At 39.5% G+C, this 25,482-nt stretch overlaps 2 protein-coding genes across 5 annotated transcripts in view; one reads left to right on the plus strand and one right to left on the minus strand.

The window, feature by feature from the left end:
* Positions 1–4: 4 nt before the first annotated feature.
* stra6 (signaling receptor and transporter of retinol STRA6) lies at positions 5–17,831 on the minus strand. 2 transcript variants are annotated; one of them, XM_061035428.1, is made up of 18 exons: positions 17,644–17,831; positions 13,515–13,900; positions 12,142–12,208; positions 11,431–11,513; positions 10,094–10,227; positions 9,413–9,579; positions 8,451–8,576; positions 7,612–7,679; positions 7,166–7,245; positions 7,014–7,075; positions 6,574–6,736; positions 5,135–5,210; positions 4,597–4,730; positions 4,160–4,277; positions 3,776–3,877; positions 3,513–3,676; positions 2,695–2,832; positions 5–1,155 (listed from the first exon to the last, which is right to left on the minus strand). In XM_061035428.1, the coding sequence occupies exons 2-18, from the start codon at positions 13,577–13,579 to the stop codon at positions 932–934; spliced, it is 1,971 nt and encodes a 656-aa protein (XP_060891411.1). In that variant the 5' UTR covers positions 13,580–13,900; positions 17,644–17,831; the 3' UTR covers positions 5–931. The 2 variants fall into 2 exon arrangements, with proteins under 2 accessions (XP_060891411.1, XP_060891412.1); XM_061035429.1 differs by lacking the exon at positions 17,644–17,831 and adding an exon at positions 17,470–17,492.
* ccdc33 (coiled-coil domain containing 33) overlaps positions 16,889–25,482 on the plus strand; it is a 48,717-nt gene continuing 40,123 nt past the window's right edge. For all 3 annotated transcript variants that reach the window (XM_061035431.1, XM_061035432.1, XM_061035433.1), the window contains exons 1-2: positions 16,889–17,231; positions 18,474–18,588. The gene's annotated coding sequence lies outside the window, so the exon portion shown is untranslated. The remainder of the gene's footprint in view (positions 17,232–18,473; positions 18,589–25,482) is intronic.

The raw sequence follows: 25,482 nt of genomic DNA on the forward strand, positions 1-25,482 counted from the left end.
AAAAAAAAGTAGGCTTTAATTTTTGTATAGATATATTTCTTGTTATTGTCTTGCCTTTTTACAGAAGGAGGTCGGGTCATATTTTCTTTATAATTTAAAAAACAAAACTGCGTCGATTTCAGTCGCTGATCATCACATCATCTCTCTTTCTTTATTTTCCCTTCACTTCGGTATATGATAAGAGATGAAAGGACAACAATTACTGTTTCAGTTTTATTTTTTTCACAGTGATCAGAAGGAAAATACAGAAATAGATTTTTTTCACTTTAAAGTCAGCATTTGTAAATGTAAATATAGAGACAAACGGAGTACTGTTGGTGAACATCAGACACCAGGAAAAGAGTTTGGACAATAGTGAGAAAACGCTGGAAGCAGCAAGTGGTTTTGTACCTTAAAAGTCGAGAGTTTCATTTGATTTTTAGGTCACGTACTCCACAGGTTATTGCTAATTTCACAAAATGTGTACAATTGAAAAAATAAATGGTTTTACACAGCCTATGAAAACAGCTCATTCTGTGAATTCATAAATAGTGAAATGCTCTATAATTTAATACATTCTTTAAAGGGATGCTTCAGTGAATTGCCTGTCCATGTGTTGAAAGATATGTGATAAGCGCTATCCCAAAAGATGCACATAGATGTGTTAAAAAATGACTCATGATGAGAGTGTATGGATGGGAGGTCAGTGCCACGCATGCTTCCATCAGGCCGCAGATTGTGGCCCCACGCATTTAAACAATCAGAGAAACAGGAGCACAAAGTGGACTCACAATCTTCAGACAGGGAGGGCTTTGTTCATACCTCTACATGTGGCACTGAACTATAAGTGCACGTTTTTCACCACATCTACAGCAGGTATGGAAACACAATATGACTGTAGAATTTCCCCCAAAGCAAAAAAGAAGACTGTGCAGCCGATCCTTTATCAGGTTCAGTTGCTGGCAGTGGGCTCTGTCTCCTTGTTGCTCGCCTCCTTGGCGCTGCGGTTGAGACTTCCATTCAGAAAGCTCTCTGCAGTCTGACACTGGAAGTGCTTCCTGGTGCCCACAAGGGAGGGGTTGTTGACCAGGGTGTAGAGGAGCTGCCAGTTCCTGCGAGCCCTTTTGGTGCACGACACTTTGAGCTGTTTCTTCTCCTGCTGGACCAGCTGGATCCCTGAGGACACAAGGACATGATGATAGCACCAACTATGACAAATATTTGCAAGAATAGATTTTTTTTTTTTATTCCAACTAAAAATGAGAAAATACTATTTTTAAAGGGGCACCCAGGAGCAATTAGATACTACAAGAAGAGTAATAATAGAAAGCAATCATATTGTAATCTTCTAAGCATGGTAGGAGCATATTGGGCTCGCCATTAACGCACTGAGAGCTTAAGCCCCCTGGGCTACATGAATACGAAACAGGCAATTAGCATAGCTCATCTGTGTAATCAGCTACTCAACAGCTAATCTGTGTATTACAAAAGATTATTCCTGATAATGCATTATTCTATGGGTGCAAACAAGCAACATGTACACTGCACATGTGTCATTGGACTCTAACAGACAGAGATGGAGGGATGTTTCTGCTCATTTCTTTCTAAAAATGTTCACGTGACCCAGACTTCAACTCACCTTCTGTTTGAGTCAACACTATCACTGCATACCAATTCAATTTCTTTCTCTTTTTCTTTTCTAAATGTTTTATTTTTGGCTTTTTTTTTAATGCCTTCATTTAGAGATAGGACAGTAGATAGAGTCAGAAATCAGGGGGAGAGAGAGAGTGCAGAATGACATGCAGAAATGAGCCACAGGTCGGATTCAAACCACAGCCTCCGTACATGGGGCGCATGCACTAACCCACTAGGCTACTGGCTCCCCCAATTTAATTTCTTGTAGAATTGTTACCAGTCTATAGTATTATATTGTCTGTTGGTAACAGAAGCTGAGGGCTCAGGCGAGTGTGGGCATGCCATATGGACAGCTGATTAGTTTATGACAGATTTGATTGGGACCGGCAGCAGGCCTGTAAATTATTCCACAGTGTGACTCAATTTGTTCCTGACATATTAAATCAGAACCGCCGAGCTCCCATTTTTTGTCTGCGCGTGCAATACAGTGTTATGATCTGATTAGGTGTTACAGTGACCTGCTGCTGAATGCTAAACCTCCCCAGAGAAATTAAAAATGTCCCACAGACTTTAATATAGACACAACCACACTGTTTATCTTCAAAAGAGAGGGCTGGATATTTCTCTGTTTTTTCTTATTGGTATGAAAAAGCCTAACCAACGCTCAACGGTCATATTTAACAAGTATCTTGTGTGCAGCCCAATCCTGGGATTGCCTATTAATCTGCGATCGATCTCTCTATGTCTCTAACCTCAACCTCAATGAGCTATTCTGTTCCATTGTGCTGCATTTTCTTTTATACATTTTATATAAACATAAAGGTCTACTTTGGACCACGGCATCTGCATTAGAAGAATGTTCCAAACATGCACAATCGTCTTCTGTTTGGATAATGTTTGATAGGAACAGTGTGTCAAGTGTTGGTTTTGGTCTTTTTATGGGATTTGTTGACAATATAAACATTAAAAAACTAAGCACTTTTAGCTTTAAATACTCTGACCCAACAGGTAAAATATTATCATCTGAACCACTAGCTCTTTCCTGATGAGTATGCTGTAGGTGAGTTTGGTGTTACAGACCCTCTTCAGCATCCCGTGACCTCTGTGCCGAGTTGTTCTCCTGGCCAACAGACTGCAGCAGCACCCCGCAGAAGGCTTTCATCACCGGGTGGGACTGGTTCACCTCAATCTTCAGATAATGAGCATAGCAGCGGTAGGCTGCAGACAGACAGACAGAGAGAGAGAGGGAGAGTGAGAGTGAGAGAGGGAGGGGGGTCACTCTGACTGGGCAGAAGCAATAAACACATAGGACTACACACCCCATGTTGGCTTTGAGGCAATCACACATAATGGTCATACAATCACACTTCTTTTTTTTTTTAAACCACCTGCTTTTCCTGACAACAGATGTCTTAAATCTCCACCCATTTTCAGAGATCGCCGTGCAATTACAGTCGTGCGCAGTGCACAAAATACAGATCTAATAGGAGCTGCATTGAGCTGCAGTCGGAGTAAAATGGATAGGATACACATTTCTGGCCTCTAAGTGGGATCAGAATAAATGCTCACAGATAATTGCTTCTCTTTAAGTCTCCACAGTGGGAGTGAAAAAAAAAAACCCACTGAAAGCATCTAACAAAGGCAAAAGCACAATGATTAAACCAGGTACATATATTTACATTGTCTGACTGAGGCTTAAGAATACTAGAATAGAATATAAATTAGGAATGTTGCCGTGCCTCGCCCTTTCTATTTGAAACATATTCAAAGGACCCAGAGCTAAATGCAGGACTCAAAAGACATGATTTTATCGCGGACGACAGTGAACTTGACGTGACGCTTTCGGTCTGGTCTAGCAAACAGGAGCATGGCAATGTGGTGAAGGATATGTGGCTCACCTGGGTCAAAAGCCTCCACACTGCGGTTAAGAAGACTGATATCCATGCGTCCCATGTGGACGATGTTGTACAGCGCCGTGATGATCATACGCCACACCGCCAGCAGCACCCCGATCAGAACATTGACTGGAAACAGCAGGTATGTGAGCAGGAACAGATTACCCCTGGAAATGAGATTGATAGAATGCATCAGGAACACAGGACTAATGCTGCAGCTCTGTGCTAATACTGGAATGCAGGAGTCAACAAGTGGCAAAGATTACCTGTTGTCTAGGTCTCGCGTGCCTCCGTCTTTTTTGATGAAGCAGAACCTGCCGGTGATATGCTGAATCAACACAGCCAGTATGATCATCAGCCAGAAGGGCCTGAAAAGACAAAATGACCCGTGAATCATGTCCTTCAAAAAGTCAGAACTAAAGCAAAATACTTGAGGAAAAGTCATCACCATACACATACAGGACAGCAACTACATGTTTGTCCCGTTACAGGAACCAAGATAGTATCAATAAATCCCCATAGACATGAATTTACGATTTCATGCAGTAAAACCGAAGTTATGAAGTTCTCGCATCACAACATGTTGAACCAGGTAATTTGCACTTAACATACAGAGAGGTTTAATGACAAAGAGATGCTACGACTCTCACCACATGCTCAACAGGATGTGAAAGACGATCAGGTTCTCTTGGAACAGGACGGGTATGATGATGAGGAAGACAGCGACCAGGAGGCAGAGGAAGAACACCAAGGCCTGGATCATCATGCCTACAGGGGAGAGATCAAACTTTCAAGGTGGATTCATCTTTCTTTTAAAAAAAAGTGTATTTAGAAACAAAAAATAAGGAAGCCTTTAACTGGATGAAATATTAGAATGCAATGGCTGACGAAGAATAAGAAGAGGATTGTGTGCATGTAACAACCATCTGCTGAGCAAACATTTTTAATCATGGGTACAGGACTGTACAAAACAATGTGATACATAACATCTAAGATTGAGCAGCATTTCTAAGGGAAGAAAATGAGAAACAAAATCAGAATAATGCTGAAAACCGGTTTCAAAACGTGATTTAAGCGTCAGCTTTACCGATGCAGATGTGCGCTGCCGTGAAGCTTGTGTATCCCATCCAGCAGACGAGTGCCGGCCGTGAAGCCCTGATGCTTCTCTGGCAGTTATAAACATTATAGATGTCTCCTCTGTACAGCCCCTTCAGGTTTGACCTACAGAAACAGAAACACAGAAAACACAATGCAACACTGTGCCAAACTGAAATATGTAAAACCTACGTTGTTAATTAAAGAGCTAGTTTAGCATGGGTTAAGAATGAAATGCAAACCAATACTGGATACAGATACTCATTTCTTATAATACGCTGTAATTTATGGTAATGACTCAGTATTTCATTTCTTATCTTAATAGCCATTTCAATTCCAGCAGCAGTTAGCGCAGAGTGAATGCTATTCTGTCTGTCTGGTGATTAGTTCTCCATTATGTTATAATAACTCCTCTGTGAGCCGACGCATTATAATGAAAGACGCCGAATGCAAAGCATGCTCTCTATTCTTGGAAACTTTGAGAAGGGAATGACAAAAAAAAAAAAAAAGAGTTCTGATTTCACACCTACCGATGCAGAACCATAGAGCGCATGAGCATAGCCAGGTTTACCAAGCCAGACAGAGTTATAGCTGAGATGTAGCACACTGTAGGACAAAAATGTAACTCAGGTTATTTATGCTGCAAAGATCATCATTTGTCGACACTTACTTTCTGCAGATCAAGGTTACAATCCTGAATAAAAACTAACAAAAATCACACAACCTAATTAGGCACAAACATTTCCATTAACTGGAACAAAAATAAAAACCAGGATTTAAAAAAAAAAAAAAAGTTAACTTGCCGAAATGTATCGTGTGTTTAAAAAACTAACTTAAATAAAATAAAAGTTAGAGAGAGCTTAACCTTCGTGTTTGTCTGTGACACAATCACTCTGACTGACTGGTTTGTATCAGTCACAGGGATTTCAGTTTTGTATGATCCTCTTGACTGCAGGAGTAAATACACCTGCTGTTTCTCTTTCATGTAATCTATTTATTATATTCTTAAGGCTACTTGTAAAGATCTCATGTGAGAACTTTCTCTGTTCACCTGCCGACCATTAATACTGTGATTGACACACACGAGTAGATGAACACATGCTGCTCTTATACCAAAAAAAAACTGTGCTTTTTCTTTTGCTATGGATGGTGAAGATCAATACTGTACATATTTTTTTTTACCAAAGCACAGCCATTTTATTTCTGTTTAAGGTAATCCGCTCTTTGTGATGATCTGCATGATGTATTATTGGTTTTATATTAATAGCGGGGAGGGAGAGGGATCGCTGTTGGTGAGGTTTATTAAATTAGAGAAACAGTGGCAGAAACAGTGTGTACGTGCTTTAAGTCAGCACAGAGACAATCAGAGCACGCGGGAACATTCACTTCCTGTATTTCCTGTGTTGCTTTCTTGGATCTTTCAGTCTTGATTGCAAATGCATTTACAGCTCTGAATATAGACACAGGAGCAGTGACAGTCACTGTGGACGAGATCTATGAAGGAAAGATGGACAACCACTTTTAAGACGTTAACTAACTTCTACCTGTGTGAAAGTTGTGTCCCTGTTTAATGTCTTCTATCAGCCACGGAGCCTAACATTTAAGTATTTAAAAAAATGTTCTGTTCCTGTTAATAATTTTTTTTACTTTCAAGAGAAACACAACAGAGCAACAGGCTCCCTTTGTGGATTTTAAAATCTCTTCAACTAAAATAAAAGAGGTCTAAAATAAGATGTAAGATAAACAATACACTAAAACTAACAAACAAGAACTACAGAGTAAATAAAAGTAAACTGAAATGGAAAACAAAAAGTCAAAACGAAAACTACTGAAACTAATGAAAAGTTAAAAACTATCGTAGCCTTGCAAAATATTTAAAACAAACAGCTGCGGGTAACTCAACTAAATAAAACATGATTATTCCGCATCGATCATAGAACTAAATGGCCACCTGTGCTTCTTCACTCACCTTCCACACACCACATGTAGTAGACCACTATCCTGACCACTTCAGATTTGTCCGGAGACAGCATGATCTTGAAGCCAGCTAAAAGGTTAGCGACGTCTTCATCGACTCCTGAACGGGCCGTCTGGAGCGTCGGCACCACGGCAGAGATCAGCAGAAGAACCATCTAAAAACAAACAAAACAAAAAAAAAACAAAGCAGGACATTTGTCAGTTAAAGAAATCACTTTTGTTCCAGCATGGGGGGAATGCAATCTCACTTTTACAGATGTGGAAACTTAACTTAGAACCTGTATATTACTTAGATCATCTACTTTGTCTACATTTCAGTTCATCTCTAAAGCAGATGTAGACATATTAAAGTATGCTACAATCTCTCTGTCCTTGATTTTCTTTAAACTCTCAAAGTCTAATAGAATAGTATTCAGCTGATGTGGTATTTACCTGATACACAGCTATAAATGACACGACACCAGAGACGGCCAACTTCAGTGGAAAACGGAAAGCTGGATGAAAAAAAGAAAAAGTTGAAGTTTTATAAACATATAAGTTTTATAAAGTGAGGTATCACTAAAAGGCAGAGGCTGCATATTTACCTTCCACTGGTGTGTAAATGTACGACTTCACAGCATCAATTATTCTTTGAGGGAGCTTCGGTGTCTCTGTGCTTGTTGTGCTGAAGGCAAAGGTACATTCAACTTGGCATTTGAAATGAACATGAATCAGTGAGACATTTCTGCACATCGTCATTAAATACATAACATAATGTATTCCAGATACACCAGTATGCAGTGGAGAATATATTCCAGTCTTGGAAACTTTTAATCTCACTGAAAATGTTTCTACCTGTAAATAAGGGTTTAAGCTTAAAACTTGAACATCCAGCAGAGCATCACTCATCAGATAAAGTTTAACACAAGGCTCTTATTTTGGAAAATAGACTGCATTTAATAAGGCTCATTAGAGAAGCCAAAAGACAAAAAAAAAAACAAGTAGCAATGCAGCCAATCAGGTGTTATTGATAAAAGGCTCCAATTCTCACCTGATTTTCGTGGTCTTCTTCTTGAGCAATTCTTTCACATAGTCCTTATAGTAGCTGCTACTCAGATCCTGACAGGAACATGGACATCAATCATGAAAGAAACCAAATGATCATAGTACATTTCATATAGAATAGGACAGTGTGAAGGAGCTTCAATTATTTGATTTGGGGTCATAAATAAGCCGCTTAATTATTTTACTGTACATTTAATTAGTGACTGTTTTAATTGAAAGTTGTTTTATTATTATTAAAACACTTACATTAGGCCTTATGATAAGTATCTAGACATATTTAAATCATCATGTATATTCCTCTGTGTGTGTGTGTGTGTGTGTGTGTGTGTGTCTGTGTGTGGGGGGGGGCAAACTCCAGACCATCACCTCACACCAGCTTTGTCACACCCACGCTCCACGCTGAGATTAGCATCAAATAAACACGGCATTGTCTCTCCTCCGAGGGAAAAAAAAACAAGGCAACCTTTTCATAATCTGATCTCCAACATAACCTAAACCAATTACGTCAAATCTCCTTAAAATGATTAGGCAACTCGCACGCTGCTTTGGCCTCCACATTTTCCCCTCGGCCTAGACTGTGTGAGCATGGTAAGCCCCTTCTTTAGCAGGCGGCTTATAAAGAATCATCACGTGCACGGATTCGGGAGAAATGTGCGTCTTAAGAGAGTTTTTTTTTTTTAATCATTAAAGCTGATGCTAACGTGGGCTACACATTCACTTGTATCTGGTTTGTTATGCAAGCAGGCCAAACAATTAGTGCTATATATGGGCCGTCTAAGCCAAGAGCGGGCATGCCAAAAGAACTATTCTCAGATCAAAACTCACCTCTGTGGGGTTGTTCTTCTCAGTGCCCTTTAAGCCCTTGAATAGAAGCAGGGGATACTGGAAACTGAGGAATGCCAAGCAAGCTATCTGGGGCAGGCTGGAGAAAAGGGAGTAGTGTTTGTGTACCTGGAAAAATAAAGAACACTTCAAATCTCCTGGCAACATTCGGGTAAGAGTTTTTAAGGGTCACAATGGCAATTCATGTAAAAAAAAAAAAAAAAAAAAGCATTGCATTGACACAAAAAGCAAACAGAAATAGCTCAGTATGTTCCACTGGGAGTCTGTGTGAGGGCCAAACTGGATCCAAAATACAACAAAAAACATGTGAGACTTCCAAATGACCAAGATGTGGTGCTAGAGTTAGGCTAACCCTTATTAAATATTATACATATATCTGAATTAAAACTGCATTTTTGAAAGATATTCAGTACTAAATATAGTATTCAATAAAAAGTATTCGTATGTCTTAATGTGATTAAGCTCCTTCTTGCAGCTCAGCTCAGACGCCCCCCCCTGCAGCGTTGTGTGTGTGCCAGCTCATGGCAGGATAAAAAAAAAGACAGAAAAGACAAACTATCCAAAAACTGTGTCTCTTTCACACGCTAAACTGATTAACTGTGACAAAGTCTCCTAATTGTGTTCAACAGACAGTAGAACTAATTGTTTTGAGCTGTGGCCATTCTTTAAAACTGCTTCATTTGTCCGTGAATCAAGCAGAAAATCCTGATATTCATCTTTTTAAGTCTCATCTCTCATATACTTCAGACCACCTCTGACTGGGGAGGCCAGAACTAATTATCTCTGTCTTTGAAATAAATCGGATTATTTTGACAGGTGACACATTATAAAGATTTTGACAATTCATCAAATGATCATAGACAATACAAATATGTATCTGTCCCATTAAAGTAGTTAAAGACGCACTGGAACCCATTAAAGTAGTGAAAGTCATGTTGGCATACCAGTGGTTCCTTCGGACAGTCGATTTTCTGCCAGACGAGAACAACAAAGTGTGTCCATGACAAGAGGCTGCCAAGAACGAAGCCAACTTTATTATGTAAAGTGCCGCATGCCAGGAGAGGGTAGTATAGTGCGGGGTAGTAGAAGACTCCCAGTATCACCCAATATTCTGCAAATAAAGCAAAAAAGTGTGTGAGGAGCCAGGGTGCCGAAAGAGGAACACGTACTGATTTCTGTGATTTAATTCTTAACACAACTTCTGCTTCACGTTTGCACATCACACAAACTTCATCTCCTAAAATGTGAGAAAACTAAGAATGATTTAAGATCCATCTTTACTGAATTGGCCCTTCAAACCTCACAGACTAACTGTTGAGAGGTGTTTGTGTCAAAAAGCAGGGGACCGACTCCTTACAGTCAAGTCTTACGTAAGTCAAAAAACTTTTTGCAAAGCTTACAATCACATTCCCAAGCTGAAAATAACAGAGACACATGGAAATAATAAATAATCCAATTACATAACACGGGGGAAAAAAAAACAGCTGTGAAGAAACATTTGATGCAGCTTACAATTCTTTTAGTACTTGCTCATAAAAAAGGACAGAAACACACAATTACTTCTAAAAGATGATTAGATGATTTGCATTCTGTAACATTCTTCTGAACCTAATAGAAGGCCTTACGTTTATTCTCTGTGTCCGCTGTGAAGGGTAGGGGGTTTGGTGACAGAACTAGACCCCACAGTTTGCACAAGAGCACTCCGAACACGGCCACTGCCAGGCCCTTGTGCTGCGTATGATCCAGGAAGTTGACCGGACTGTGAAATCAAGCAGCAGGTATTTAGAGCCCACGTGTTACCAGCCTCACATTTTGGATGAAGCCGTTATTGTGCAGAAATGACAAACTTCAAAAAGGAACATTTGAGGGTATATAAAGTTCAAGTTAACAAACTATAAAAAAAAATGTCAACAGGGTTCAACTATATCAGACATTTTTTTACTGTGTTTGTATTTCACTGAGATGCCCGTCGCTTACATTTATGTCAGAGTATAAAAAATATCAATGAAGAGGATGAGAGCTGAGATCAGTGCAAACCTCCAAAAACACACACGTTCACCCTGAATGAGAGCAGTCTGATATGCAGGCCTGCACTGTGCACCTAAGGTCTCTACTAGAACAGATGTTTTGAGGCCAATTTCTCAAGAGAATCATCTTAGTTATTGTAAACATTAAAAGACTTCTTAACTTGCTGGTTCGGTGTTCTGGAAAAAAAAACATATCACTGAAAACGTGTTTTTAACTCCCTTATAAAAGTTCAGAGTACCACAATGACACACTTCTTATCTCCACATCTTCATGTTTCCATGTTGTCAATGTTCTACTATCAGAACTTATCGTTTCAATGGCTCCCTCTGTTTAAAATGTTAAAACCAAACTGAGTTTTCATAAGGAGAATGACATGCTGCTATGAATCAAGGCCAAAAAAGTCATAAAAAACAGATGTTCTGATGCACTTTTTTCCTTCCTGATACCAAATTTGATACCTAGACCGGACGATTTGCCAACACTGAGTACCGCTCAGATACTCACAGGGTACAAAATATACTTATTAAAGAGAAAAAAGCTGACCTCCACTAGCTTTGACTAACATCCCACTTCTGCTAGCATCACAACATTGTTGTTTCTAATCATCTCATCGGATTTTTGGGTATAATTGGTTTAGTATTGGATGAGTGTATTAACTGGCGTTCATCTCCATATACCTGATAATGAATATAGTAGTATATAATATAGAATATATAGAATATAGTATTGAAAGGCCAATACAAACACTGATATCAGGATCAGAACAAGTCTATTAGAAATCTGTCATATGGCTCCAAAAAAGGTCAACATGTATACTTTCAAAAATGCAATCCAAGAACTTAGACCACACAGCGACCAGCATGGTGCGGAAAAAGCAAGCAGCTATTTGATATCACATTTAAGTTGATGTTTAAAACATCAAATAAAGCGTTACCTGAGTAAACCTGGGAGTCCTTTCTGTCTGTACCCCTCCTTTGTGCGTCTGGCTAACACTGCAAGGATCAGCATGACGACAAACTGGAGGGGGGGGGAGAGAGAGATTCATCAGTTAGTTTTCTCTCTGCAGCTGTGGACTCCCCGCTGTTCAGGTCTCATTCTGCTACACACTCAAAAAAAATAAAAAAACCACATGTTGTCACAAAAGCAAACCCTGATGTCTCATTAGTGTTCCCCCCGTGGATGTGGTGTGAAAGAATTGTTGTCATCAGTCAGGATCACTGACCAGGAGGAGTTCAGTGACCTGTCATGACCTGTGAAACGTTTAGGAAACACAAGGACAGAAAGGCTGCTTTTTTCTAAAAACGGGGTCAGTCTGGACCAATAACTACGACTGTCTGTAATCACACATCAAAAGAAGAAGAGTCATTATGGGAATTTGGCAGGGGACAAAACAAAAGTGATAGTGATCATTATGGAAATTTCACCATTAAGAGCTCAAAGGTTAACTTTCATCAACACCAGTTTTTTTTTGCTAAAAATAGACAAAATCAGCAAGACTACCAACCTAACCGCTGGCTTTTACAGTAAAACTGTGTACTGTCTCAATGAGTTTAATCATTAGTATGCTTTATGTCCCACTACTACTAAAGAGCCAGTGACTCTCAGGACTGTGTAATGTTGTCTCATTAATCCAACAGGGACTTACAGATATTGCAGTGATGCATATGTGGTAGAGTCTGTCATCAGCCGTGGGGTCACATGGAGGGATTATTCTAAAAAAAAAAAAAAAGGGAACAAAACACTCACACATGAGCAAAACAAAGTTAAACTTAAGACTGAAGGATTTGAGTGGTCCTACACCTCACTAAACCTGTTCACACGTCACTGCGAGCACCATTTGTCGCTGGAAACTTCGCAGCTGAAATCCTGCAGCAGAGATTTGCATTTTAAACCGGATTGGTACCAGCGTGACACGGGCAAAACAACAAATGCCTATGTTCACGTTACAGTACACTGGAAGAGGAGGAATGCTTGGTCATGGAGGGTTTACAACTCTGGTTTTCAGAGGCGGCCTCACAAAGCAAGGATCCTAAGTTGGTAGATGTACTGAGGAGAATACTGCAGCTACTTAATGGGACTGTTAATGGAAGAGAAGGCCGCTTCCAGAGTTGATTCCCCCCCCCCTTCCAAACAATGTGTGAATTTGTAACTCGGCACTCGGATGGCAAATCATTTGCAAATTTAGGAAATGTTAAATTAAGCTTTGAAGACTCTTAAGGGTGAGCTAAATCTAATAGTTAGCTACAGTTGAGGCACCACAAAAGCTTTTTCAGACCACAACTCAACGCGGTGTATTCATTAAAATGACAACTGTATTAATTTATCTAAACACAGCGGCTGGTGACGAATTACATTTCCTTCATATTCTGCCATGTTGATAATCTGAAGCATTAATACACATCGTATTTCTGGCTAATAACCGTTTGGCACCACTGTTTATATGATAAAAGCATTGAGATGAAGTCGAACAGCTCAGAGGGGAATAACTGCCCAGTGCCTCGTGCCCAGTTGCATTATGGGTGCAAAGAATGACGCACAAGACTTTCATCAATAACAGTCGTGAAACTTTGCGTGGTGCCATGAGCTACATTTTTTTGTGTGGCTAAAGCCTATACAGTGAAACTTTTAACGGTGAGTTATTTTAGGCTTAATGCACTCGTGTTTTGATAAATAGTGTCGTAGATTTTCTGGAAGGTTACATGGGCAAAACTTCCTGCCCAAGCTGTTAACTGCAGGCATGAAAATGAGGCAGCTTCTACTGCTAATAGGACAAGTGATGTGAACAGACACATTACCTCACACTGATACTTGCACAGGCAAAGTGTGCCAAGCGTCACCAAATATCTACACTTTTTTTTTCAGACTTAGAAAGTTTGTGGAACTAACAGAAACATTAATCACAGTTTACTTTTTTAGGACAGGGACTTTAAAGAAAGTATAAAAAACTATAAAAAATTAAACTTAGTTGTTCAAGTCCTGGTCTGAAGTTCACAAATAAAAGGATAAGAATGGACTTACTCTGCTTCAATTTTGGTTGGCAGAGGATCCAGATCCGGGTACTCATAGTCTGCATCCTGATCCATTGTGCCGTCTCTTTTTCTATCAGATCCAAAGTCTTAAAAAGTAGCCAGAGCACTTTTTACCCCCAATCTCTGGCGACACACTGCTGCGATCCCCTTCACTCGAGAGGGGGAAAAAGTTTCTCCCAGGTCCCGAGCTGTACTCTCAGCTGCAGCAGAGGCGTCTGGCACTCTTGTTACCCTCCCTCACAGAACTGTATTCAGGTGCCTTCGTCCCGCTGTGGAGCTGAGAGTAATGTGACAGGTCCTGGCTGCTGCGAGCGTGCTGCCTCCACCCTGCAAAAAGGCCTTTTTTCAGCTGAGGGTTACCACCACACTGGGAGCCTGGGGAGAGAGTGAGAGGGGGGCTGTGTGTGAAAGGAGGGAAAAATGTGGAGATCCAAGTAGCCAATCTGGAAGGCCACCTGCAGCTTACTGGGATTACATCTACTTTTGGGGTAGTGTTATTAGACCTGTGGCCTGATGCAGAAGTGGTGAGGTGTGCAGGGTTATGAAACTGAAGTTAGGACCGTGGGCCGCTGGGAGAGATGGTTTTCTATCAGAGAGGAGTTCCACATTGATAACAGGGAAATTCTCACATTGTTCCCCCTCAGTCATGGAACAGTTACATTTTGGAAAGGTTACCAAGACCAGGTTTATGTAAATTAGCAGAACAAAAAAAAAAAGTAAAATCGCGCCAGATAGACAGACAGCCAGTCAGACTACACCTCAGTTCATAACGCTGCACCTTCAGCCTGATAGGGATCAAGGAAAGGGTCATTGAACCCAGCACTTTGTCTTTCACAGATACATTAAGATAAAGGTGTCCAAGGGCATTTCCATGTGAAAACTGTTTTCTAAACCAGACACCTTTGCAATAAGCTTACAACACTGGTTTTTGGAGTTTAACGTGCTGTTTACAAGAAATTCTAAAAGCAACATTGTTTTAAAGGGGAAGGCTTGTAATATCCAAACTGTATGTCATCCTCTGAAGTACAAATGTAATAAGAGAGGGAAAAATGTATGTCGTCCAACATGAAACAAGTTCTACAGCTTTATATGTCAATCAGATTGATTTAACAATAAGTACAGTAACACTGTCCCGAGAAGTTTTTTTTTTTTTATAAATGACAATGGTGTCTTATGTTAGCTCCTGGGCAGAAATAATATCCAACAATAAACATGAAGAACTCTTCAATGTGTGTACCAGAGAAGGAGAGTAGAAACACAAATCAAACATATACTTTAAGAGATAATCATTTTAAGCTGTCACTGCACACCACATAAAGTTATCACGGCTAAAACAGATACACATCAATCAATTAAATACATTTACACTGTTAATGTATAAACACCTCCATGTTTGCCCTACTTTCCTCTTAATATTATTGCTTAAAATTAATACATTTTTGTCTTTTTCTATAGTATTACTATTAGGTGAGGGTTCTCAGTGTTTGTTTTATTTATACCATTGGCATTTCTATATATTTTTCTTTTTTACAAAATGTGATTTGGGCACCCTGAGCTTTGAAACATTGGGCGGTCGTCGTCTAAAATATTTTCTGCCATTTAAATCGACTGCTTGATATATTGATTAAATGAAGTGAAGGTGGTTCACTTGTCCCAATAACTCATTGGGAAACTTCCAAGATGAGTTTGTTTACACGTTTTATGTCTTTAATATGTCACTGTGACCTTCAAGGCTCAATCCCAGCAGGTTGGATCTTGGCCTCAGTGGAGTCCTGACCCCTGAGTCATGACAAAACCCTGTTACATATGAAATCCTCTTGGATTCTTGAACCACAGGAAATAAACAAACAAAAAGAAAATCTAACCATCACTTCAGATTTGTATTATTTTTTCTTACATTTTTTTAAGTACATCGTAGTTTTTAAACTTTTGTTTGTCCATCGTTTGTCCTCTTCTTCTATTTACAACGATCTAAATTGGTGTTTCCCATTTCTCCTGCAAAAAGTCACGAGCTCTTACAGCGGTTAGGGATTTAATTATGGGAAGATCATTTTGCAGGAGGGGGAAATCATCTCAGAGCTTCCAGTGCAAGTAAAGCACAAGCATGTGAGTGCCACAGACAGAGGGAGGCCAGGGGTCATGGCAACACCCTAACGCCAATTATTTTCTTCCTGCAACACGGCTAATCAAGCAACAACAAATGCACTCACATTTCTATTTTTATATGTACATTTATGTAAACAAAGGTTGTAAAGAGCTTATGCAACATGTCTGCATTCCTGCACATTTCACGTTTTGCAACACTGCCTCTGTGTCAGCATACGCTCATTATGCCGGGATTAAAGTCACACTTCTTTAAAAAGCAACAAAACTTCCCCGCTAACACTCCTGAGAAAACAGGGTTTCTCAAGCACATAAGCCAAAAAATCAAATGTGCCCCTGAAGACAAAGCAGCTCCAGCAAATAAAGGGGTCACTGAACAAAGAATGCTTTGAACAGTTATAATTACATCACAGAGAAGTGGTTTGATCAAGACAGACAGGTCAGTTGTATTAGGTTTAGGAAGTCAGCTATAAAGCCTTTTGGTAGGAAATATTAATAAAGCCTTGTGAAAACAAACAGTTGAATTGTACTGATCCATTAACAGTCTAGACAGAAGGGCTGGGACAAATATGGATGTGGCAATTGGTCACCGTCCATATACTCTTTAGAGACAATTATCAAATCGCTGGTTCAAAATACCAATATTATTATTATTATTTTGTTTTTTAAATATGGCGCTCTGCAGACTTTCCTGCCAATTTGACTCTTTACTTGAAGACTGCTAATGGTGGGGTGAAGACATGACTGAGGGTACTGTGAATAGAAGTTGATAGGCCAAAGAAGAAGTAGACAGCATGATAGAAGAAGGTGTAAATGAGATCAATGATGAAGCTTTTTTTTTTTTTTTTTTTAAAGGTAAGGTGAAATTGACACCAAACCGAATTGAATAAATAAATCCCGCACTTTACCCTTTTAGAGGCATTTTATGTTCTTCAGTCATACATATCAAGATTTATCAGTATACAATTTGTCTTATTGTAAAATATTAATTACAGCAGAATCGCTGTATCAAGACATTATTGCTATCTTGGGTCACAAACCATATTGAGAGATCCCCTTCCATTTTGGACAGCATCATCAATTAAAGCATCCAGAAACTCGTTCAAAATGAAAGGAGACTAAAAAGTACATCAGTTCCTACTAAACATGTGGTGTAATCCTTCATAAGATTTACAAGATAGTGCATACTGCATGAAAAAGGCCCCTAAAAACAGTGAGTCTACCTTTAAGATGACTTCAGGTTTTTGCTCATTCTGAAGTTAACACACTGTTCTCCATGTTACAGATATACAGTTTCAGCAAACCATGCATACATTACAGATTACATTTTCCTGTTTTAAACATACGGGCATTTTTTTTTTTTTTTTGGACAAACGCACTGTTGTTGCAGCGTTGGAGCAGGCGGATCATTGTTGGCCTAAATCCCACAGCTGACCATGCTAGACTCTTTTTTGTGTGTGTGTGTGTGTGTGTGTGTGTGTGTGCAGAGGCAGCTGCAGGCAGATCCTCTGGGTTTGGTTTCATCGTGGACAAATTTCATGCCTTTGAAGTTAAGATTGATCTCCCGACAACAAAGAGACTCTCAGCCTGAGAGCAGCAACAGGTAACACAGTCACCTGTGACTTCCACGCACATGCTCTGAAGTACCTACACCATCTCCATGAGCAATTAACCCCTGTAGTATTTGATGAATTCATCGACCAGCGTTCGTTTTGTGATAGGGAAACGTTCGTTACAGACGATAAAATTCGCCACAGACGATTTTTTATTTTTTTTATCGTGGCTGGACTTATTATCAGCTACACCGGCTAATAAAAACACAGAGATGTTAGCCTACTTACCGCCCGCGTGCAGGTGTGCTGCAGGGCCAGACAGGTGTGGGAGATTGAATAATGTCAAAGCTGTTAGCAAGATAAAAGACTGTTTTTTTTTGTTTTTTTTTACATTACCTGACCTGGTTGCAGTCCCTCAAACATATAGAGCCTTCAGTGCACTTTCTTTTAGAAATGTCTTACCTTATGTTCACCGTGTGCCTCCTGTCTGTGTCGGTCTGGAGAACCTTAAGTGACCGAGTTCGTATCAATTTTTGCTATACACCCTCAATGGATCAATAATTATCTAAAAAAAAACACACAACAATTTCAAGAGCAGCCTTTCTTTTTCCTGCACACCTCACATGTGGAGTCCGGCTGGGACTTTGACCTGTCTCTATCTTGTTGTGGGGAGAACATCATAAAAATTGCTGCTGCATGCAAAGTTGTTGTGAAACATAAAGAGTTCAAGTTAAGACAGACAGTATTTTATATTCCTGAATGAAATAATCAATCCAAGCTGCTGCATGCACATTGTCCCTCTTGTGTTAACTCTCGTTTGTGGTTTAAATCGAGGTGAAAGTTTGTGCTGTAGCTGTATTTTAATGTAACTGCATCCTTTTTGAAATGAGAGAAACTGCATCAATATAAAAATGCAGTAAGAATATTATTTACAGTTTTATTTTAATAAACCTTTAAATGTAATTCCCTCAATGCCAGTCTAAAGCAGTTATGATAAAAAAATGTCAAGACTTAAATCATATTCTTTCAGTATGAGCATCATTCTCTCAGGACTGTGGCAACAAGATGACCATTACAAGTTAATCTAATGACTCTTCTGTCTTTCACTTCAATGACACACTGACTCATATATGACTGCAAAGCAGATACCTTTAAAAGAACATACTGTATTATGTTCCATACACCCATCTCATACCTGTTCATGCTCATTGCAATAATGTTATTTGTGTTTAAGGATTTTTTACATTTAGGGTTTAAATCCAAGAACTGTTTATGATTCTTCTCTCCGCTAGAGTTAGAAAAGGCACTGAAGTGGAGATTTCAAGTTGAAGCTCTTGATGCATCTAGACTTGTTCCTCCACACTGGGACGAGATGACCTTCTAATGACCTTTTCATGAAAAAACCATGTAAGTACACCAACCCCTCTGACTGCTGCTGTTCCTCTGTTTTTTCACTGCATTTGGACCGAGCTGAAAACAAAATAACTCTGAAAGAAGCTAGAGTAATCACTTCATGAGGAAAAGCACAGCGTAATAATTATTAACCAGCTGACTCCAGTTTTTCTTCAGAAAATCAGTCTGGCAACTGAGTTAGCAATCTGCTTTATGACTTTCATTTTAAAGAAAGTATTAGATTGTGAAGTTTGTGGTATTGACTTCAAATTGAACATACTTCTGATACTTGCTGTTTTCAACCTGTCTGGTTTTGATTTAAGATTCCTCAGATGAATAAAACAAATGTAATTGTATCTGCTTTGAAATAGAAATACTTCTTCATTTGCTTCTCCATAAAATATTAAGATTTAAATGATGGAAACGTCAATTCAAAGTGAGTAATATTGAGCATTATTGCCTCCATATTAAGTCATGCCCGCTGAAGGCCTCCTGGGTGCAGCGGGGCTAATTACTGGGGATATATTTCTGCGGCTCAGCCTGCTGCACGGCTTCTGTCATAATCAATGAGCCTTGTAACACTCAATTAGAAACTAATTGGATTTGTGTGTGTTCGAGGTGGAAAAACATGTACATTTGAGCGGACATGAAAGAACTGCTTATCTGTGTTGACAGCTGTGATGAAGTTGAATTTGGTCGGCCAATTGTAAATTTCAGAAAAATGTTGTCAGTGTAAGCACTTTCCAGCTGCTGCTCTATTGGCTTAGTAAAAACAGGCTGAATCACTATTCAAGTGTTCTGTTTACAATACTGCGTACAGTTTGATTTAGGTGGAGTACAACACAGTGGATTAGTTAACTTAAATATACTCACATAATCAAAATTGGTGATATTTTTTTGGACACATACTGAGTGTGTTTAAGTAAAAGTCCTGGTTTTAATAAATACACAATTCAAGCTAAACAAAAGCCTGCAGCTTTCCCAGCAGCAATCTGTTTTTTTTACTTTAACAGACTCTTTGGTAATAAATGTGATTAAATCTGAAGAGCTGATCCAGAACAACTTTCTGGCCCTTATGGATTTTAATAACCTGTTTTTGTATTAGATGAGCTTACATATCTTCAGTGATCAAACATAAATGTCCACTGAGGGGGGAAAAAAATCAATTTGAGTCCTGTGGGTCGTTTCTGTTCTGATATATCGCTGTTATTGTTCTGTAGGCCGAGAGTGAAAGATTTATACCCCGGCTTATGAGCGCTGAGGATGGGATGGTTTATCTAAGGAGCCAGTGACAAGTACAAATCTTCCTGATAGTTATTAAAGTGGTCATGATCACTTCGCCGCATACGTGCTGGTGTGCAGCGCCCAGTCTGTCACATTCCCGCTGCGATGGCCTGACGAGCGCCGTGTATTTATGGCGGCGAGGCAGGGTCGAGTCGGAGCCTCTGAGTAATATCTTCATTTTATAACCGTTTGGATAACACCTTGGAAAACACGCTGCGCACACTTTAAGAATTTAATTAGATTTTTTTTGTTTATCTTGAATTATAGTTTACATTTCACAGTTCTAGACGTCATAGCTGTGCATGTATCCACTTAAACAGACATACCTGTTTATTAGGTGCACCTTTAATGTCCTTTTTATGTGGAGTAAATTATATAAATATAACCATCAAAGCTGTAAACCGTGTAATACACTGTAATCTTTGTCTTTATTACCGTACACTGTGTTGTAGTGAAATTAAAAGGTCAATGAGTGTGTAAGGCCAATGGAGGGAGAATCCGCTCTCTTGTTTATATTAGTTGTTTACAGCTCTTAGGAATTGTTTGTGTGTGTGTGTTTGTGTGTGTGTGTTTGTGTATGTGTGTGTGTGTGCGCTGACGTCTCTTTTAGTCGAGGTGTTGTACATGTCAGTGTGATAGATGATGTCCTTGCCGTGGCCTCTATTTTGTCATTCTGTGTGTGTGTGTGTGGGGGGGGGGGGGGGGGGGGTGTTGTTTGGGTGGTCTGTGTGAGCATACATTTAGAGGCTTTGGTGATGATGTGGGTCATGTGTGCGTGTTGGATTATTGGTTTGTTGTTGCATTTCAGATGTTGCCGTCTTATCTCATTATACCTGGGAAACTGGAGGTTGGAAAGTTCATTCACATTGATGTGTTTTCATGACCATTTATTTTGTTCCTGGAAACAGGAGAATGCTCTTTTTGTTTTTATTTATTAGGGTTGCTCTTTAAGAATGATATTTCATCACTTAGGTGTGATGAAAAGGCCACATGACTAGACTTAGCTTTTAAACATGGCCTTTTAAATCAGGGACACACAACAAATGTCTCGTATCAGAAAATAAAAAAATGAAAGGTGTTGCTCCATTTTCACTGAAATGAAGCACACACAATTTATCCCAGAAAACATGCTATGAATATGAATTTGCTCCACAAAGCAACATGTCCTGTCTCACTCTGATGGGGGATTTGCATTTCTCACATCTCAAGAGTTTTTAATTATGAAATGAAATTTCACTCCAGCATGCCTCACAGAATAACAGTCATTGAGAGATTTGTCAAATTGCCCCAAAAGAGTTAATTGAGGGCAGAGAATACGGATTTGTGTGTAAGGTTTGGTTTTCCTATAAGCGCACGTCTTTCCTTATAGAGATGTATGTGTTTCTGTTTGTTATAATTCTTCTTAGGAAAAACATACAAACGTCATGTCTGCCTGTGTTCAAGTTTGTTGTATAAATTGGAAATATGCAGTCCTTATTGAAGTAATTTGGTTGCTCTGATCACCTCTGTTTTAACATATTTTATTCATTATCGGATGAAGAAATGGAACAAATTGGAAGTTTAATGTATTTTTTATTCCTAGAATCAAACATTATGTTGATGTAGTATGTGGATTGTTAATCTTCTTTGTTATTTAGCATGCCTTTCCAGTAGAGCGTCGTCTGAGCCACAGGGTCAGAGTCAGACCAGATTTCATAAGAGACGATGCCTCGCGGTCTGCAAACGTTAGATTTTTCTGATGAATAATGTATTCAAAGTGTGAAGCTGCAGACGCGTCTCGCTGTGTGTTCAGAGATGCTTGACTTTCACACGTCTCTGCTGGAATGAGGCTGGATCAAGAGCCTGTCTCGGTTATCAACAGCTTCGGGGGGACACCCTGCTATACGCACAAAAGATGGAGGGAAAATGTATGACTGTTAGGATGCTCTCTAAGGCTAATGGGGACTGTATAAGCACTCACTGATTGACAGCACAGCTGGAACAATGTCTGATAGTAAGCTATAGCTTATATTTAGTTTAGTTTGACTTTTTTTCTGTAGATATCATCATACATTTAAATAACAGTAAACATTTGCATTACAATAAAAAAGACAATACGCGTGTGTACAATGCACACAAGAAAAACACTAATAATCAATAAATCCCTTTATTTGAAGCTCATAATCTCAAAGAAATGTTGGCTGATGTGGTCTATGCCATTTTTGAACCCCCATTTGTTTTGTTATTAGACTAAAGGTGATTGGGATACCGTACCATACCATACGATGTACCTTATTTCCCCCAAGGGGAAATTTGTCTTTGGACTCAAGTGCTGAGCACATTTAGCTTCCTCCACAGTAGCATCAATAAGTAAAAACTTACAACCATCCACATTTAAACCAAGAGGCACTTACCATTGAAAAAAAAGTTAAAACAACATATATTGCACTTTACCAGTATTATACAGCAGTCCTTTGAACAAACACTGGATAAACATCGGTCTCAACATTTAAGAAAAGTATATCAGAGTTGACTCAGAGAGCGTCTGTATGATTATTGCTCCAACAACAATGATTCTGCAGTCCGAGGTGACTGAGTTCAAACTGAACTGGATCAATATTGAGGATCACATTTGCTTCCTATGGGCACAAAGGCAATGTGATCTGTTACCTTTTCATAAAAGGAATGCTTGGCGGATAAGAAAGATGGTTTCTTATCAACTTAGGCTTTACTTTGTCTCCCATCAGCAAAGGATTTGGACCGGGGGTTTTCTGTGTTACTGAAAACTTGGATGAAATAACTGTTTACTCCAAAACACTTCAGACAGAATTTCACAGCAGCCTTGTTTGCTTTCTAATTAGCTATTTAATACAGAAAGTATGTAGATTGTACACCCACTTCCACAGTGATGAGTTTGTAAAGAGACTTTTAAACCTCTCTCATCCCTTCTGGTCTTCTTAATGGATTGCAGTGATTGATTTGAAGAACAGGAAGTGGTCAGCAAGATAATTTGTAAAAGTCGGTTCAGCACAAATGGCCGGGCGAGCAGGAATCTGTGTGTTCCCTCACACCACGCAGGTCTCCTGCAAGGATCACTCACACCAGACTCCATTAGCAAAAGGCTGCTCTCCACATGTCACCGCCGCCTGAACAAAGACACACACGTCTTTGTCCGTCACGAGAGGGGAAACGCTCAAAGTCATAAATAAGGATTGTGTAAACACATTCTGACGCAAGAAAAGGCTTGTGTAATTAAGCCAATGCAATGTTGTGTAATGCTTCCACTGGAGTATTGCAGTCATATCCTTTAACGATCCTCTTTCTGATCAGGGAAGGTGACATGTTTTAGAGTCAGGTTTAGATTTTATAAAAGAGAGCGCTGATTCACAAAGACAAGAGTTGAATCCAAAAGCAACATCTGACCCACGTCTTCCTTCTGTTTTTACTTTGTGAGGTTACTTTAAACTTTATGAAGCAGGGCTGTGCTCAGAGAAATCATTACAGCAAAGTATCGCAATGTTTTTCACAATATTATATCCATTTTCCCGCCCCTCACACAAAATACATTAAAAAAAAAAAATTATTTTCCCTAAATTCCTCTAATCACAAAAACCAAATATGTTCTAATGTCAATTTTGAATTAAATAGTTTGACTAGTTAACAAAGCAAGCTGTTTTCTCAGCTCCACTTTTACATTTTCAGTAATGAATTTGGAGCATTGGGGCGCTGGTGGCGCAGTGGTTAGTGCGCGCGCCCCATGTATGGAGGCTATGGTCCTCAAAGCGGGCAGCCCGGGTTCGAATCCAGCCTACGGCTCCTTTCCCGCAGGTCATTCCCTACTCTCTCTCTCTCCCTGATTTCCAGCTCTATCCACTGTCCTATCTCTCCATAAAAGCCCAAAAATAAATCTTTAAAAAATAAAAATTTGGAGCATTGCCACTTATCACAATACTTTATCAGATCATGACTCGTGTATCCTGTTACGTATCGTATCTTGTATTCCGGTCCTTGCCAATACCCAGCCTGTGTAAACTGAACTGGATGTTATTTCTACATCTTATCCAAAAGACTGAATTGTTCACATAACAGACGTGATGATGCAATCATTAAACAATTTATACTTTTTGAGGCCATCTGCAGAGTATTATGTTGCTGCATTTGTGAATCTGCTTTCCCCGATGTATTCCCAGTATTGGTTATGATATCCACCCGCTGTCACAGTGACATCATGCTATTGATTTCCTGGTTGACTTGCCGTGCAGAACCGAGTCATGTTTCCCGGAGAGGATTGACGATAAGCCAGTAAGGAAACCCCTGTGGGCATAATACGGGCAGGGCAGAATAAATCATGTCGCCTTTTTTTTTTTTAAAATGTTTTTTCTACTGTTTTTATTTTCTGGCGCTCTGCTCCAAAGATGATTCCTGACGGCCTTTTTTAAAACATTACAGTGCCTACTTATTTTTTCCATAGGCTGCTCACAGCGTGATTGGTTCATAAAAAACGCTGAAGGAGTCACACAGCTCTCTTTTTCACGTGACCTAGACCTTAATTAGTACGGCAACAGATTGTCATTTGCATGTACGTGCCCTGGTGAGTAGGTGGGAGGTGGCGTACATATAGAGGGGGAGGATGGTGGTACTTCAGAGCCAGTTTGCTTAACAGACCCTGAAGGTACAGTCGACTCTGAAGTGCTGTTATTGTAGCGTATTATAATAATGTGTTTATCAAGCATCGTTTCCTTTTAACATCAGAGTATTTTGATTTGATGTGCAGGTGCAGTAAGAGGAACATTTGTGTGAACTTAAACCAAAAGAAACAACCTCAAACTGTTTCTTCAATTTGTTTGATTAAATAACAATATAATTGACTTTTTCACACTTTTAAAAAGCCTTTCAGTTTTACTTTTTTTCACCGTCACTGTGCCTTTTTGATCAGCACACCAGCTGTCAAATCTCTACAAAGCATCATTATTTTTCAAGGTGTACCCTGATCCTGACAAAAGATCCGCCTTGTACCTGCTGGGAGTCAGTTCCTCTGGAGAACAGAGGCGTGCAGCGCTGCGAGACTCCTCCTGTTTAGCAGGCGGCAACGTTAAGACGTGACATGCCTTTGGCTGTTTGCTCTGAAGAAGAAAAGCCGTCTTTACTGCTTTGATGTAACATTAATAAAACATCTGGTCCGTGGTATCAGTGTTTGATTCTGAGGGAGGTAAGAGGTAAGATTTTGTACTGTGACCGTGTCGTCGGGAAACGTGTGAGCCGTGTTTGAGCAGAAAAAAACAACAAGATCACAGCTCTAGTGAAGCTGAACAGGTGTTTCTATGAATGGGCCTGTAACAATCATAGGGAAACATCTACAGAATCCAACTCTTTTCTCTAAATAAGAACACGGTATAACTTGTTTTGTTATATTTCAGTGACTGTAGGCGTTTGCATTTCATTGAGCAAATCGTCCGCACTTCTCTGTGTGTTCAATCTGTATTTGTAGATCATTATCTGTGTCATTTGCCTGCCTGATTGCTACTGGCCAGTTTAATATCTCTCATCATCAGTCATGCTTTTATTAAGCTGCTTACTCCGACTCGTGCAAATATTCTCTGCAGTGATTTGCATTAGCGCTGCTGACACTGATCGATACTGCGTCAT

The sequence above is a fragment of the Labrus mixtus genome, chromosome 4 (assembly GCF_963584025.1).
Source record: "Labrus mixtus chromosome 4, fLabMix1.1, whole genome shotgun sequence".
Taxonomy (NCBI): domain Eukaryota; kingdom Metazoa; phylum Chordata; class Actinopteri; order Labriformes; family Labridae; genus Labrus; species Labrus mixtus.

Bases quoted from the DNA above. Each gene is read 5' to 3' on its own strand.
- stra6 (XM_061035428.1), bottom strand. From the start codon at position 13,579: ATGGATCAGGATGCAGACTATGAGTACCCGGATCTGGATCCTCTGCCA. The intron at 7,076-7,165 runs GTAAATATGCAG...TTTTTCATCCAG, and splicing joins CATTTACACACCAGTGGAAG to CTTTCCGTTTTCCACTGAAG. The intron at 4,278-4,596 runs GTAAAGCTGACG...TCTCCCCTGTAG, and splicing joins GGCAGCGCACATCTGCATCG to GCATGATGATCCAGGCCTTG.